The sequence below is a fragment of the Rhinatrema bivittatum genome, chromosome 4 (genome assembly GCF_901001135.1).
Source record: "Rhinatrema bivittatum chromosome 4, aRhiBiv1.1, whole genome shotgun sequence".
Lineage (NCBI taxonomy): Eukaryota > Metazoa > Chordata > Amphibia > Gymnophiona > Rhinatrematidae > Rhinatrema > Rhinatrema bivittatum.
In genome coordinates this window covers 413,474,046-413,490,185 of record NC_042618.1, presented here as the reverse complement: position 1 = coordinate 413,490,185, position 16,140 = coordinate 413,474,046, and the positions used below count along the sequence as shown (strand labels likewise).

The window sequence follows — 16,140 nt, the reverse complement described above, 5'->3', positions numbered from 1 at the left end:
GGAATGTGTGGGTAGTGGAGTAACATGAAGCCAGGGTCTTGTATTCCATGTATTTATTTTATTTATTTATTTATTTAGTAACTTTTATATACCGACGAACGTTGGGAACATCTCGTCGGTTTACATATAACAGAACTGAGCAACAGGCTTTACAATTTTTGCATAATTAGATAATTAAATAAGGAACATTCAGAGCATACAAATAACTGATTAGATTATATAAGTAAAATTATAAAAGTGTGATACATGAAAGAGGTTATCTAAACGGGGGTGGGGGGTGGGGAGGGGGAGATTCTGATATATAGGGGTGGGGAGGGGGAGATTCTGATATATAGGAGGGTATCCACAATTAAAGGAGGTATATATACACGTGATTGTATGCCTAAAAGACTCTCGATCCACAATGCAACCTTTTTCCATAGTTGCTGCACATTGTCACAGTACCACCACATGTGAAGGAATGTCCCTAGTTGGCCACATGCTCTCCAACAGCGATCACTCACGTGGGGGAGTCATTGGTGAAGTGTATGCGGTGTTATAAACTCAGCACTCGGTGGTATATAACAGTTCTCCTGGAGTGTAGCCGACACAGAACACCTACAGGCAGATATATATATATCTGTGTCCAATCATCGGTGCTGATAGTGCTTCCCAGATCCTTTTCCCATTTCATAACATGGGTAAATGGTTGAGTCTCAATACCCATTAATAAGACATACAGTTTGGAAATCACCCCCTTCTTTTTATCAATGTCCTCACATAAATGTTCTTCCCTGTACGTACCAGGATCAGTCCAGGACACCTGGGTTGTGACTCCGCACCAGTAGATGGAGACAGACTAAAACTTGTGGGCGGAGCCATATATGCCCCTGTGCCAGTCACAGCCCCTCAGTCTTACTCTGTCTCCAGTAGATGGTGCAGGTCCGGTCACAGCCCTGCCTGCCCTGGTTCTGGTATTCCGTCAGGGTCGGTTCTTTTTGTTTTGATTTGTTAGGCCAGTTTAGGCTACGGGTTCTATTTGGCAATAATTTTCTAAATTGTCCCTAGGTCCCTTTCGCCCTGCCTCCCAGGGGGGTTTGTGAGGTTCTGAGGGGACCACCCCCCCTGGTTGAGGCCGCTGCTAGGGTCGAGGACCCAGCTGGCCTAGTAGCAGCGTCAGGGGTGACACCGGGGAGCCCGGTTCACTCACCCCTGCTGGATTAGGGCTCCAGGACCGTGGACAGCGACAGGCATCTTTGTTTAAAAAAAAAAAAAAAAAAAAAAGGTGTTTCTGTCGCTCGAACGGATGGGCAAACTGCAAACTCAGGTGCAGCGCTTGTTGTCTCTTCGCCAGCCGCGGGTCTGCGACTACCTTACGGTCCTAGGGTCTATGGCTTCCACGCTGGCGCTGGTGCCATGGGCGTTCGCTCATCTGCGACCCTTACAGTCATCCTTGCTTTCCCGCTGGAAGCCGGTCTCGGAGGACTTCCATTTACCGCTTCCTCTAGCGGGACACGCGAGGTCCAGCCTGCGGTGGTGGCTGGACCCCAGTCATCTTTCCGCCGGAGTCTCTCTCCTGGTGCCCAGTTGGACAGTGGTGACCACGGATGCCAGCCTCTCCGGTTGGGGAGCGGTCTGCCTAGGGAGCTCAGTTCAAGGCCTATGGTCCGTGTCGCAAGCCCAGTGGTCTATCAATCGCCTAGAGACCAGGGCGGTCCGACTGGCCCTGCAGGCTTTTCTACCATTGCTGCGGGGAAAGGCAGTCCGAGTGTTGTCGGACAATGCGACCACCGTGGCATACATCAACCGGCAGGGGGGGACACGGAGCCCCCAGGTGGCAGAAGAAGCTCAGCGCTTAATGGCCTGGTCGGAGCTACATCTCAGCAACCTCGCAGCGTCTCACATTGCGGGAGTCGACAACGTGCAGGCGGACTATCTCAGCCGTCATCGTCTGGATCCCGGAGAGTGGGAGCTGGGGGACGAAGCGTTTCTTCTCATTTGCGAAACGTGGGGGGTGCCCCACATGGATCTGATGGCCACGTGGCACAACGCGAAGGCCCCGCGATTTTACAGTCGACGTCGAGAGCGAGGGGCAGAAGGCGTCGATGCGTTGGTGCTTCCCTGGCCGACGGATGTGCTGCTCTACGTGTTTCCCCCGTGGCCGATGATCGGCAAGATTCTACGGCACATAGAGTTGCATCCGGCCAACGTGATCTTGGTGGCACCGGAGTGGCCGCGCCGGCCGTGGTTCGCAGACCTCGTACAACTGGCAGTAGCGGCACCCCTTCGGTTCCAGGGAATGGCGGCCCTACTCCATCAGGGCCCCGTCTGTTTGGAGGATGCGGATCACTTCTGTCTCGCGGCATGGCTTTTGAGAGGAATCGACTGAAGAGAAAAGGTTATTCAGATGCGGTGGTGGCCACGCTACTGCGTTCCAGGAAGCAGTCGACGTCTTTGGCTTACGTCCGTGTCTGGGTGGTCTTTGAGGACTGGTGCGTGCAACGCGGGGTGGACCCCACTTCGGCTTCCGTCTCTGATGTTCTGGCGTTCCTCCAGGCGGGTCTGGCCAAAGGTCTGGCGTGCAGTTCCCTACGGGTCCAAGTGGCGGCGCTTGGGTGTTTGCGAGGTAAGTCTCTGGCGCTTCACCCGGATATTGCTCGTTTCCTTCGGGGTGCTAAGCACCTTCGCCCCCCGTTACGTCTTCCTTGTCCGGCTTGGAACCTCAATTGGGTTCTCTCCGCTCTATGCACGGCGCCGTTTGAGCCCTTGAAACGCACAACTCTTAAGGATCTCACTTTAAAAACGGCATTCTTGGTGGCGATTGCCTCGGCACGGCGTGTTTCCGAGTTACAGGCCCTGTCCTGTAGGGAACCTTTCTTGCGTATCTCCGATTCGGGGGTTTCCTTACGGACGGTTCCTTCCTTTCTTCCGAAAGTGGTCTCCTCGTTTCACGTGAATCAATCGGTGGAGTTGCCCGCTTTTGCGTGCGGAGACTCCTCTGTTACAGAAGAGAGGGAGTTACGGAAGCTTGACGTGCGGAGATCCCTTCTCCGATATCTGGAGGTCACTAATCCGTTTCGGGTCACAGATCATCTGTTTGTCCTGTTCTCTGGACCAAAGAAAGGAGCTGCAGCGTCCCGCACAACGATCGCTCGTTGGCTCAAGGAGGCCATTGGTTCGGCGTACTTGGTGCGGGGAAAACCTCTTCCTGTGGGGCTGCGGGCTCACTCGACTCGATCTCAAGCAGCGTCTTGGGCGGAAGCTTCTCAGGTGTCGCCTCAAGAGATTTGTAGGGCGGCCACCTGGAAGTCGTTGCATACTTTTATCCGGCATTACCGGCTGGATGTCCGGGCTACCGATTCCGGGGGTTTTGGAGAGAGGGTTCTCCGAGCGGGACTCTCTGCTTCCCACCCTCAGTAGGTTGCTCTGGTACATCCCAGGTGTCCTGGACTGATCCTGGTACGTACAGGGAAAGGAAAATTAGTTTCTTACCTGATAATTTTCGTTCCTGTAGTACCAAGGATCAGTCCAGGATCCCGCCCGCAGTGCTGCGCTGAAGTAATGGAGAGTCCGCTCTGTGTTTTGATTTGCTCTGTTCCGCTTGTTCGCTCTCTCGGTTGGAGAGTCCGGTTCCAGAGGGGGTGTTTCTTCCCCGTTAGTTAGCGGTATCTAGTTTTGTTTACTTCTCTGGTTGTGTTCTACTTTGACATTCCGTAAGACTGAGGGGCTGTGACTGGCACAGGGGCATATATGGCTCCGCCCACAAGTTTTAGTCTGTCTCCATCTACTGGTGCGGAGTCACAACCCAGGTGTCCTGGACTGATCCTTGGTACTACAGGAACGAAAATTATCAGGTAAGAAACTAATTTTCCTTTAGAGTGTTTTGCCCATCAACAAAGATTTATAAATGGAAGGCGTATGTAGAAAATGAGTGATCTGGCTGTCTGCCAGGAAATCCGCTGGTGGAAGCCGGTACAACTGTTGCAGTTCTGGCCAGGACATAAGGGAGCCCCCTCTGAATAAATGTTCTATAGTGTGAATTCCTTTTGCCTGCCAGGTACGAAAGGAGCTGTTGCTCTGCTTTGCGGTGAAGTGAGTGTTGAAATAAAGGTGCGTGGAATAAAAATAAGTCCTAGTGCCGACTAAACGCATTTTCCACTTGGTCCATATTTTCATGGTTGTTTCTAGGGCCATAGTCTGCTTACCTTGGGGAGGCCTTGTATCACACGGTTGCCAAAGCATCACCGCCAGTGGAGTCCCCCCTACTAAATATTATTCAAACTGTACCCACTGTTTTACATAGCCCTTTCTATGCATATTGGTGATGGCGGTCAGCTGAGCGGCTGCGTAGTAATGCTCCAAGTTAGGCACTCCGAGGCCTCCTCTATCCCTTGGTTGGTAAAGTAGTCTAGCAACCCGCGGAGGCCGTCTGCGCCAGATAAAATCAAATAAAATCTTTTGCTAAGATCGTAAAATGGCGCTACTAATAAAAATGGGTAGAGTATTAAACAGATATAGGAGTCTAGGTAATACATTCATTTTCACTATGGCCACCCGTCCCAGCCAGGAATATTTATTTATTTATTTTGCACTTTTATATACCGATTTTCCAATAACAGAGCTACTGATCAATTCGGTTTACATTCTGAACAGAACAATGACAAGTTAATGTCTTACAATGAACAGGTAAAAGTAACTTGGATACAGCTATATGGGGTAATAACTTAACATAACGTAAATGCTACAGAGCCTAATGTAGGCTAAAACAAAGAAGCAAGGTATCAATCTGGGAATGGATTTAAGTCTGTTAAGGATTCAAAGAAGGCCTGAGAGTTCTGGATATGATCTATATAGTTCTCTGGGGGGGTTACTAAAGAAGGGTCCTTGGCATGAATAGTTCGGCAGGCTGTTGCTTATGAGAACGCTTGATTGAATAACCAAGTCTTAAGTCTTTTTTTAAATATAGTGGGGCATTGCACTAATCTGAGGTCTGAAGGGAGAGTGTTCCAGAGTTTGGGGCCGGCTGTAGAGAAGGCTCTTTTACTTAATGATGAACTTATCGGTGGAATCTGAAGGTTGTTTTTGTAGGCTTGTCTCACTGGCCTGGTAGAGGTGTGTAGTTTGAGAGGGATTTTGAGCTCGAGTGGGGCAAAGTTATGTAGTGCCTTGTGGATTGATGATTGATGAATATGATTCTCGATCCCATTTTTGAAGGTCACGTTTTAATGCGCCAATAAGAGGGGTGTATAGTTAAGGTGAATTAGCTTCCGAACATCTGGACCAATATGCACTCCTAAATATTTAAGCGAGTTGGTTGCTATCTTAAAGGGGTAGCTCCTCTGCAGCGTCTGGATCACTGATGGGTCAGCTGAGACATTCAGTAGTTCAGTTTTATCCAGATTAATTTTAAATCCAGAGATGCTGCTAAATGCTCGTATTTCTGCAGTTACTCCTTGTAAGGACTTAAGGGGATCAGTAAGGGTCATGAGGATGTCATCTGCGAATAATGATAGTTTAAGTTGTGACGTCCCTAGAACTATTCCCTCAATCTGATCTGTCTCCCTGATTCTGGTAGTAAAGGGCTCTAAAAAGAGAGCGAACAGGAGGGTGGATAATGGGCAACCCTGTCGCGTTCCTCTTTGTACGGGAAAGGGGTCCCCATATCCTCCGTTGACTTTGATTCTGGCTGCTGGATTATGATAGAGGCTCCTTATCCATCCCAAAAATCTAGACCCAAATTGCATCTTCTCCAGGGTTGGGAATAAGAAATCCCAATGAACAAGGTCGAAAGCCTTTTCGGCATCGATGGCTAGTAGAATCAAAGGCACTCGCTCACTTTTGGCCCACCATAAAATATCAGTAACTTTTCGCACATTGTCTGCTGCCATTCTTTGTGGGATAAAGCCAACTTGGTCCTTATGAACCAGCTGCGGTAGGATAGCACTTTGGCTAAAAGCTTGAGATCAATATTTAAAAGCGATATTGGACGGTAGGACCCGCATTCATTTCATTTTTTCATTTATTAAAATTTATTGATCGTCTACCACAGGGAGGCCTAGGCGATTTACAACATTAACATACATAATAAAAACATAAAAATAACAAATACAATAACACATGAATTGCATAGAGTGGGGTCCCTCCCCGGTTTCACGATAACGGTAATACCCACTACGTTGGAGTGGAGTGGTAAAGGAGCACCCTCCTGCAGACTATTAAAAAAACTCCATAAGTGGCCCTAAAAGCTGTGCCTGGCATTTCTTGTAGTAACCTGTAAACCCATCAAGCCTGGGAGACTTTCCAGTTTTTAGGTCTTGGATGGCTGTTTGTACTTCCGCTACGGTGATTGGGGTGTCTAAGTATTGTTGTTGTTGCATTGTTAAGTCAGGGAGCGTGACCGACTGGAGATATTGGTCAATAGCCTCCTGTGATACCGTTTGATCTTTGCTACAGAGTGAAGAGTAAAATCGTGTAAAACATTTTCTAATATCCTGGCTGGAAGTCTGAATGTTTCCTTTACTATCCTTAATTTTAGCAATGTTATTGAGGGTCATGCATTGCTTCAATTGTCTGGCTAGAATCCGACCCGCTCTGATATGGCCCTCAAAAGTATTTTTGTTTGGTTCTGTCTAAGGTGTGAACTATTTGGGTGGAATCCAAAATGTTTAATTTCGTGCGTGCAGCCCTCAATGCATACAGTGTAGGGCCCTTAAAAGTCCTAGAGTGCTGGTAGGTTAAAGTATTTATAATATGGATCAACTCATTCTGCCTCTTATCCCTCTTCTTCTGGACGGCTGAAGAGAGTGCAATGAGATGCCCCCGGATTACCAACTTGGAGCAGTCCCATACTGAGCTCGCCGCTGACACTGAACCTTTATTTAGACTAAAATATTCCCGCAGAGCATCCTGGATGAGCTTATTGTTGTCCAAGTTTTTCAGCAGATCCTCACGTAAGCGCCAAAATTGTATGCCTGAGTCTGGGGTATTGACCCTCACCGAGGTCCACACTGGTGCATGGTCAGACCATGTGATGTTTCCGATACCCACTTCTTCAACAAGATTTTGTAAACCTTTGTCAATTATTAAAAAACAAGCCTGGAATATGTATCATGTGGGATGGAATAAAATGTATACGTCCTATCTGTAGGGTGGTGCTGCCTCCATATATCAACAATGCCCCAAGTACGCAAAAGGTGAGACAATTCCGAGGTGGCTTTCCAGCCCCTTGCATTTCTGTAGTTAGATGTGTCTATCCTAGGGTTTCATTCTAAATTATGATCCCCTCCCCAAATTATATCGCCTTCAGCGAATGTAGTAAGTGTCTCTTTCAGGGCTTGTAAAAAAAGTATTCTGACCATTATTTGGGGCGTATAGGTTAACAACAGTAAATAATTTCCTATCAATTTGGATTTTCAAAAATTGGTATCGGCCCAATGGATCAGCGAAGTGGGATTTAAAAGCAAAGGTCACCCGCTGAGCCAGCAAAATTCCAACTCCCGCATATCTGGAGTTTTTCGTACTAGCCGCCAGATAGACAGAAGGGAATCCCCTAATCTATAATAGTTTTTCGTGGCGTTTACGCACATGTGTTTCTTGTATCAGAGCAATATCTACGTGTAGGTGGAGTAGATCTCGTTGTAGAGACTGCCTCTTAGAATGAGAATTAAGTCCCTTAACGTTAAGGGACCAAACTTTCAAAGCCATACCTCTTCCCCATTAATCCGTTGCAGAAGCCTCCCCCTGTCTCTGTAAAGAAATCCATCCCCACTTATAACACCAGAAAATCCCGCACACATCCCCTCGGTGTGCTCATGGATGTAAATCCCCCCCCCTCAAAGGTCATGTGTATCCCACCTATGGATACCTCCAATCATAGGGATCTCAGTCACCAACGAGTGAGCCGCATTCCCAGCGACTTACAATTATCTGAGCTAGTGATATTCCTCAGTCTTGAATCAAAGTTCTATTCCTTGTGATGTTGTGGTCACTGTAGTGTCATCCAGCAGGCAGCCTTGTTGAACTAAGATGGATACTGTCCGTGCCTTAGCGGTTAGATTGTTGCTGTGGGTCCCGGAGTGACCCCTTCTGGCGCTCCAAACGCCTGTTGTTACCCACCCTTTGCTTCTGGGGTGTGTTGATTACTCTGTTAGGTCCCGACTGAGAGCTCGGAGCGGGGTCTGGCAGCAGCAGATTGGCCTTGCAAAAAGCTTCCTTCGCCTCCCCCATGTCCTTGATTCTATGTGTGACTCCATCCACCATGAACATCATGCTGAATGGGAATGTCCATCTGTAGCGAATGTTATGTTCCTGCAATACTGTGGTCGCGGCTCTCAGGTCGAAGCGCTTCCGCAAGGTTGTGGCTGCCAAATCATTATAAATATAAATCTTATGGCTTTCCCAAAGCCATTCTCTCTTTTTGCGCGAGGCATTGTAAATTAGAGTTTTTTCCTGGAAAGCATGTCAAGATATCCCTGGGTTTTTCAGATGCTCTCGGCCCTTGCGCCCGATGTGCTCTCTCAGTATGGAAGGCCACAGTGCCTGTCTCATTGTCTTTGTCTGCCACTGCCTCATCCGCTAGTAGAAAATTAAATATTTTGGTGACTACCTCCCTGCAGTCAGTGTATTCTTGTAGTTCTGGGACGCCCCGTATACGTGTATTATTACGACGGGACCTGTTTTCTAGATACTCTACTTTTTCAGCGATTGCAATCAGGTCAGCCCGGCTCTGAATTGTGTCATCTGCCATTTTGTGTATTACCTCTTCTTGGTGCTCAACTTGAGAGTCCAAATCATGCACTCTGTGACCCACCGCTGCTAGTTCCTCCTGAACCTCTGATATTGAGTGCAGCAGCTCCCGTTTATGTTGTTTTAGGTCTTTTCGCAGATCGATGAACCACTCCCGAACTTCAGCGCGGGTGGTCAACTCGGAGAGTGATGCGGGCGCCTCGTGATCAAGTTCCAGCTCCGAGGCCTCAGTCTCGGCCTGGTCCTGCAGAGGCACGCCGTGAACGTCGCTGGATTTTAGATACGAGAACTGTGGTAAATCCGGAGTTTTGCGTTTAGATGCCATCGCAGCACTCTGGTGAGCGGATTTGTGTTCCTTGCGGCGTATTTAATGGCTGGATGCTGTTGATTCGGGCTGATTAAAAGGATGTTGCTGGGAGCTTTCACTCTATGCAGCCATTCCCGTCGGTGACGTCAGTGCGCCCCCCTGCAGGGCTTCTTTTTACCCTTGCTGGTTTTTTTTTTCTAGATTTAGTTTTTGTCAGGTTTGCCTTCCTCCCAGGGGACTGGTTCCTTGAGGAACTATTCTCTGCTTGGTTGGGATGGATTGGTTGAGGTCCAAGTTGTTCCGTGGGGTGTAAATCTGGTGGTCCAGATCCCTCCCCTCACGAAGCCGGCCGTGCGGCTTGCAGCCCTTCTTTTTGAGCAGAGGTTTTTTTCTCTCCTGTTAATTCAGCAGCTGCTTTGAGCTGGACAGCTCCTTGCAGCTCTGGGAGAGAAGCTCTGGCTTTTTTGTTAACTTTTAAAGTTTAAAAAAAATAATTTTTTTTTTTTTCAACAAAAGGAAGTTGGCTGACAGTAAGGCGCCGGGGTGACTCCCCTCTCTTTCTTCCCCCCCCCCTTTTTTTTTCTCCGGGGTTTTCTTTAGGCACTTATTTCTTTTTTTCTTGGGGTTTTTGTTGCAGTTTCTTCGTCTGCTCACCGGCATGGTTCGCGGCTCAGCCCGCTGCACCTCAGTAGATTGGGCCTCTTTTCGGGGTGTATTTCGGGGGGGGGAGGGTTCTCCCTTCTCCCGGGAGGGGCAAAACACTGGCGCCTCTGTAAAAGCGCGGCTGCCGCGGTCGGCCCGGTTGTTCATGCTCCTGCTCCCTCCGGGTCTGCCAGCTCCCTCGAGACGGGTGTGGTGGCCATTTTGAATGCTGACTCTCGCGCGCCGCCATAATCTGAGGGAGAGGGGGATTCTCCTCCGCAGCTATCCCCATCCATCCCGGGCCCCCCTGATTCGCAGGGGCTTGCTGGGGGAGCAGGATCTTCAAGTCCCTTACCTCAGGGACCAGAGGGAGACCAGATCCCCAATTTGCCTCCGGGTGCACGTCCTTTTTCCACAGATTTCATTCTCCTGTTACACCAGGCTTACCTGGTGCATCAGGAGGGGGTAGGGGTGTCTCCTGGGGGTTTTGCCCCTCAGAAGCCAGGTCTGCAGCTTCCTAATTCTGGGATGGGATCCGCTCGGCCGCGGGACTCGGGCATTCCCATTGGGCCTAGCTCCATGGGGGCACCAGGGGGCTCGCAGGTACCGGGGGCCCCGGCAGGTACAGCGTCGGGTTTTTCAAATCCAGATCCAGGGAGATGCCGTCGGTGCAGGAAGGAGATGATCCCAAGATTCTTCGGTTGTTCCAGAGAGAGAAGCTGGCACCTCTGCTTCTGCAGGTCCATGAGGAGCTGGGGTTAAAACCCCAGCAGGAGGTTCCAGAGTTGGATGGTGCGGACCCCGTTCTGGACAGTCTTTGGGCTCTGCCTTCCGCCTTCCCATATCATAGATTGGTGCGGCAGTTGATCGAGCATGAATGGGATTCCCCGGACTCCGGTTTGAGGGTGGGGAGAACTATGGCCCAGCTCTACCCATTGCCGGAACAAACCTTGGAACTTTTTGCACTTCCACAGGTTGATGCGGCAGTTTCTGCGGTTACTAAGAAAACCACAATTTCTTTAGAGGGGGCCGCTGCCCTCAAGAATGTTCAGGACCGGAAGTTGGAGCTTCACCTTAAGAGGCTTTTTGAGAGTGCAGCCTTAGGGCTCCGGGCTGCCGTGTGCTCCGGCTTCAGGCAGAGAGCATGTCTGAGATGGGTACAGAACTTTCAGGATGCACCTCTGGGGCCTGACATGTCGGATGCGGATCGCATGGAAGCATCGGTCACGTATGTAGCGGATGCGCAGTACAACTTGGTACGGTTGCTCTCGCGGGCCATGTGTTCGGCGGTCGCAGCCAGACGGTTGCTGTGGCTCCGTCACTGGTAAGCGGATGTCTCTTCTAAGGCCAGGTTAGGCTCTTTGCGTTTCAAGGGTCGGCTCTTGTTTGGAGAGCAGCTAGAGCAACTCATCAAGCAGCTGAGTGAGACAAAGGTTCAAAAGCTGCCGGAGGACAAGCAGAGGAATCACCAGGCGTTTTCAATCCAGGGATGCCAGACGGTCTCGTCCTTCCAGAGGGCCCATAGGGGCGCAAGCCCAAAAGCCTTTTCAGCAATCGCGAGGCTGTGGTTGGGGTCAGTCCTTTCGCGGCGGGTGTCGACCTTTTAGAGCCCCCACGACGGGAGGAGCAACAGCGGCAAAGTCCTCCCAATGAAGCGAGGCTGGTTCACTCCACCGTTCCCTATATAGGAGGCCGGCTGGTGGACTTTTATGGGGAGTGGACCAAAATCACACAGGATCAGAGGTCCTCTTAGTGATAAGAGACGGTTATGCCTTAGAGTTTGCACACTTCGTGCGCAACCTCTTCTTAGACTCCCCTTGCGGGTTCTCGGTGAAGCATCACGCGGTTCGAGAGACTTTGCGAAGGTTGCGCAATTTGGGAGAGGTGATTCCGGTACTGCCTCGCGAACGGGGCAGGGGTTGCTACTCCATCTATTTCGTTGTCTCGAAAAAGGAGGGGACATTTTGCCCCATTCTGGACCTCAAATCGGTCAACCGGTCCTTTCACATCCCACGGTTTTGAATGGAGACGCTACAATCGGTAATCGCAGCAGTCCGTTCTCGGGAGTTCTTGGCCTCCCTCGATCTGACGGAGGCATACTTGCGTATCCCAATTTGTCCAGCGCATCAGCAATTTCTCCATTTCGCGGAATTGGGTCAACGTTTCCAATTCCAGGCTCTGCCTTTCAGGCTAGCGATGGCTCCTCACACGTTCACCAAGGTGATGGTGGTGGTGGTGGCAGCAGCTCTCCAATGCGAAGGGGTGTTGGTACACCCTTATCTTGACGATTGGCTAATTCAGGAAAAGTCGTTGGAGGGTTGCTGTGCATCAGTTCAGAAAGTGGTTCGCCTGTTGGAGTCTCTTGGCTGGGTGGTGAACCGGACGAAGAGTCACTTAGAGCCGTCCCAAGTATTCGAATACCTCAGCGCTCGTTTCGACACGAGCCAAGGCAGGGTGTTTCTCACACAGGAGAGGATGCTCAAACTTCAGTCACAGGTTTGCCGCTTATTGGCATTAAAGATTCCATGAGCCTGGGATTTCCTACAGGTTCTGGGTTCGATGGCTTCCACTCTAGCACTGGTACCGTGGGCCTTCGCACATATGCGTCCACTTCAGAGGGCTCTGTTAGATAAATGGAGTCCTCTGTCGCAGGCTTTTCATTTACTGGTTTTGCTGGATGCGTCGGCGTGGAACAGTCTATCATGGTGGCTACAGTTTTCCAATCTGCAATGTGGAGTCAGCCTAGAGGTTCCGGAATGGGTGGTTCTCACTACAGACGGCAGTCTCTCTGGTTGGGGAGCGGTCTGTGAGCGACAGTTGGCCCAGGGTACTTGGTTGGTGATGGAAGCCTCGTGGCCAATCGATCGGTTGGAGACCAGGGCGGTACGGCTGGCACTTCAAACCTTTCTTCCCCTCGTTCAGGGTCGTTCGGTCAGGGTTCTGTCTGACAATGCCACAATGATTGCGTACATCAATCGCCAAGGCAGGACCAAGATCCAGGGGGTAGTGATGGAAGCGCGAGAGTTTCAATGGGTGGAAAGGTACTTGATTCAGCTAGCGGCCTCTCATATCGCAGGGGTTGACAACGTTCAGCCCGATTTTCTCAGTCGTCAAACCTTAGATCCCAGCGAGTGGGAGTTGGCGGAGTCCGCAATGCGGCTTATCTGGAGACAGTGGGGCCATCCCCATGTCGATTTGATGGCAACTCGGCTCAATGCGAAAGCTCCTCGGTTCTTCAGTCGCAGGAGGGAGTCGACGCTCTAGTTGTGCCTTGGCCTCCAAAAGTTTTGCTGTATGTATTCCCGCCATGGCCGCTGGTGGGCAAAGTATTGCGCAGAATAGAGAAGCACCCAGGGAAAGTGATCCTAGTGGCTTTAGAGTGGCTGCGTTGACCGTGGTTTGATCTTGTCAATCTAGCGGTGGCTGGTCCGTTACGCCTGAGTCACCTCTCGGAATTGCTTCATCAAGGTCCTGTATTTTCTGACCAGGCAGATCACTTTTGTCTAGCGGCTTGGCTTTTGAGAGGCATTGCTTGCGATGGAGAGGATATCCAGAACCGATGATTACTACACTTTTACAGGCTCGGCGGCAATCCACTTCCTTCTCATATGTTTGGGTCTGGAAAGTGTTTGAAACTTGGTGTACCGACTGAGGGGTTCTTGCAGTTCAGGCTTCGATTTCTCCAGTCTTGTCTTTTCTACAAGAGGGTTTAGCTAAGGGTCTTGTCTTTAATTCCCTTAAAGTGCAGGTAGCAGCGGTTGCTTGCTTACAAGGAAAGATTGAGGGTTATTCCCTGTCTTCTCACCCGGACATGCAGCGGTTTCTTCGGGGAATTAAGAATTTGAGGCCTCTGGTGCAGAAAATTTGCCCTCCCTGGAACCTTAATCTGGTTCTGCGAGTATTGTGTGATGCTCCATTTGAACCTATTCGGAGAGCGACTCTTAAAGATTTGACTCTCAAGGTGGTGTTCTTGGTGGCCATTTGTTCCTCTAGAAGGATTTCAGAATTGCAGGCCTTGTCGTGTAGGGATCCATTTCTCCAAATATCTGATTCAGGTATTACGTTGCGTACGGTTCCTTCCTTTGTCCCAAAGGTAGTGTCTGCCTTTCATGTTAATCAGACTATCGAACTCCCAGCATTTGCAGACTTAGATGCTTCTATGCAGCATGCTTGAGAGCTTAAGATGTTAGATGTCCGCAGAACCTTGCTTCGTTATCTCAAGTTTACTAATGAATTCAGAAGATCGGATCATCTGTTTGTGTTATGGAGCGGGCCAAAGAAGGGTACCAAGGCCTCCAAAACAATGATTGCCAGGTGGCTTAAGGAGGCTATTGGGTCAGCGTATATTCTCAAGGGCCACCAGGTTCCTGACGGTTTGCGAGCTCACTCAATGCGGGCTCAGGCCGCTTCATGGGCGGAGGCTCAGTTGGTGCCTCCGCAGGAAATTTGCAGGGCAGCGACTTAGAAGTCGCTCCATACTTTTGCAAGGCATTACAGGTTGGATTTGGGATTTTCAGATTCCAAGTCTTTTGGTGAAGGTGTCTTGCGAGCGGGACTCTCCAGGTCCCACCCTCTCTAGGAAGCTTTGGTACATCCCAGGAGTTCAGGACTTATCCGGGTACGTACAGGGAAAAGAAAATTGGTTCTTACCTGATAATTTTCGTTCCTGTAGTACCAATGGATCAGTCCAGAACCCACCTGGGTTCGAGAGGAGAGTCGTCTGCTCAGCTATAACTGTTTCAGCAAACTTCCATTCTTTGTTGTGAACTTGTAAAATTTTAAAGTTGTTTGAGACTTTTTTTTAGTCGGTTATTACACATAGTGTTTTTTCAGCTTAGGTACAGATCAGTACTGAGCTACTGCAGGTGGCACCAGGGATTTTCAATCAGTGTCAGCGAGGCTTTATCTGTCTCCATCTGCTGGCAGGGATTTTTTTTTTTTAATATACCGACATTCGATCTCAATTGAGATATCATACCGGTTTACATTCAGGTACTGTAGATATTTTTCTGTCCCCAGAGGGCTTACAATCTAAGTTTTTGTACCTGAGGCAATGGAGGGTAAATTGACTTGCCCAAGGTCACAAGGAGTGGCAGCTGGACTTGAACCCTGGTCTCCTGGTTCATAGTCCACTGCTCTAACCACTAGGCTATTCCTCCACCCTGAAGTTCTGGACTGATCCGTTGGTACTACAGGAACGAAAATTATCAGGTAAGAACCAATTTTCTTTTCTTGGAATTCATGCCATGCACTCTTGCTTTGTAAGGTTTTCTGAGACTGCGATCAGGATGGCTGTTGCATCGCTCCGGATGCTATGGAGATCTCCTATACATTGTTGGAAGCTTGGAGGCATTGCCATGAAAGATCAGAACTGGTAAGTTCATTAAACTCAGTTAGAAGCACCTGCTATTTAGGTTTTGAGCATCAGAGTAATAGCAGCAGTAGCTGTAGAGTCTCTCCTACCTGTGGTGTTTGATGGAGTGATGTGGATGAAGTTGGTCATTGTGTTTAAGCATGGGAATTTGTATGTTCAGGTAGCCAAAGTGGTAATGAACCAGAGAGAAGGAATCTAGATTGGAATGGACCAGCTGGCCTTTATCTACCTGTAACATACAGGCACAATAAAGTGACAGTTATTGTTGCTGGATTACATATTTGTCCTTTATATAGGCAGCAGCAGCGCAGTCACCGCCTCAGTCCTTCCGATGACGAGTTGTATCAGAAGACAACAGTAAGCCTATTGGAGAAGGATTCTTCCAACTTGATTTTTATCGATGGCTACACAACCCATGGCTTCACTATCAATGGGAACAGGATCATTGGGCCATGTGCTGTAATCCCACGCACTATCCTACAGTGGAATGTGAGATGGCAGAGTGTTTGCAGAGATATGTGACTTCATATAGTAGAAATCCTGGACAACACTATTTCCTTGAAGCACGAGTTAAAGTATGCCCCGGACTGTTTTGTGAGAGTAATGGAGGGGAGCCCGCACATAGCGGGGTTAGCACAGAAATCTAAAATGAAAAGAACTTTTGGTGGGTTGGTCCAGTGGCTCAATGGCAAGTACTGGTACCTGTATTTGATTCTCAGCTGAGGTTTTGCATGCCTTGGGTTGGCTGAGGCTGGAGCTGCTGCATGCATAGCACCTGGGGGAAGAGAGTCCTATCTATTGAGCAGTGGTGACACCTAGTGGTCAGATTGAGGGTCCATGATTGCAAGGTTCCTGAAGGAGCCCTGGTGTATGGTCCCCTGGATCAAGACCATCTCTGCAATGCCTGTTACTAAAGTGTGTTGGGAGAGGATATAAAACCAGGGTGGGAGGGATAGAAACCCCATGTAATTGTGAGTAAAGGCTCATATTGTTGGTTCCAGCCCTGGTTCTAACTGAGCTGGAAGCCCAAAGGAGCAGGAGAAGCTTTTGCTGGGTCAAAAAGTAAAAAAATAAATAAATAAATACAGTTACA

The 16,140-nt window shown here is 49.3% G+C and overlaps 1 protein-coding gene across 4 annotated transcripts in view; it reads left to right on the top strand.

Annotated features, from left to right (window-relative positions):
• The window catches only part of NDUFAF3 (NADH:ubiquinone oxidoreductase complex assembly factor 3), an 80,049-nt gene that overhangs the window by 34,277 nt on the left and 29,632 nt on the right, over positions 1 to 16,140 (top strand). For all 4 annotated transcript variants that reach the window (XM_029601264.1, XM_029601263.1, XM_029601262.1 and 1 more), the window contains exons 3-4: positions 14,940 to 15,047; positions 15,344 to 15,536. In XM_029601264.1, coding sequence (XP_029457124.1) covers positions 14,962 to 15,047; positions 15,344 to 15,536 — 279 coding nt within the window. In that variant the 5' untranslated portion in view covers positions 14,940 to 14,961. The remainder of the gene's footprint in view (positions 1 to 14,939; positions 15,048 to 15,343; positions 15,537 to 16,140) is intronic.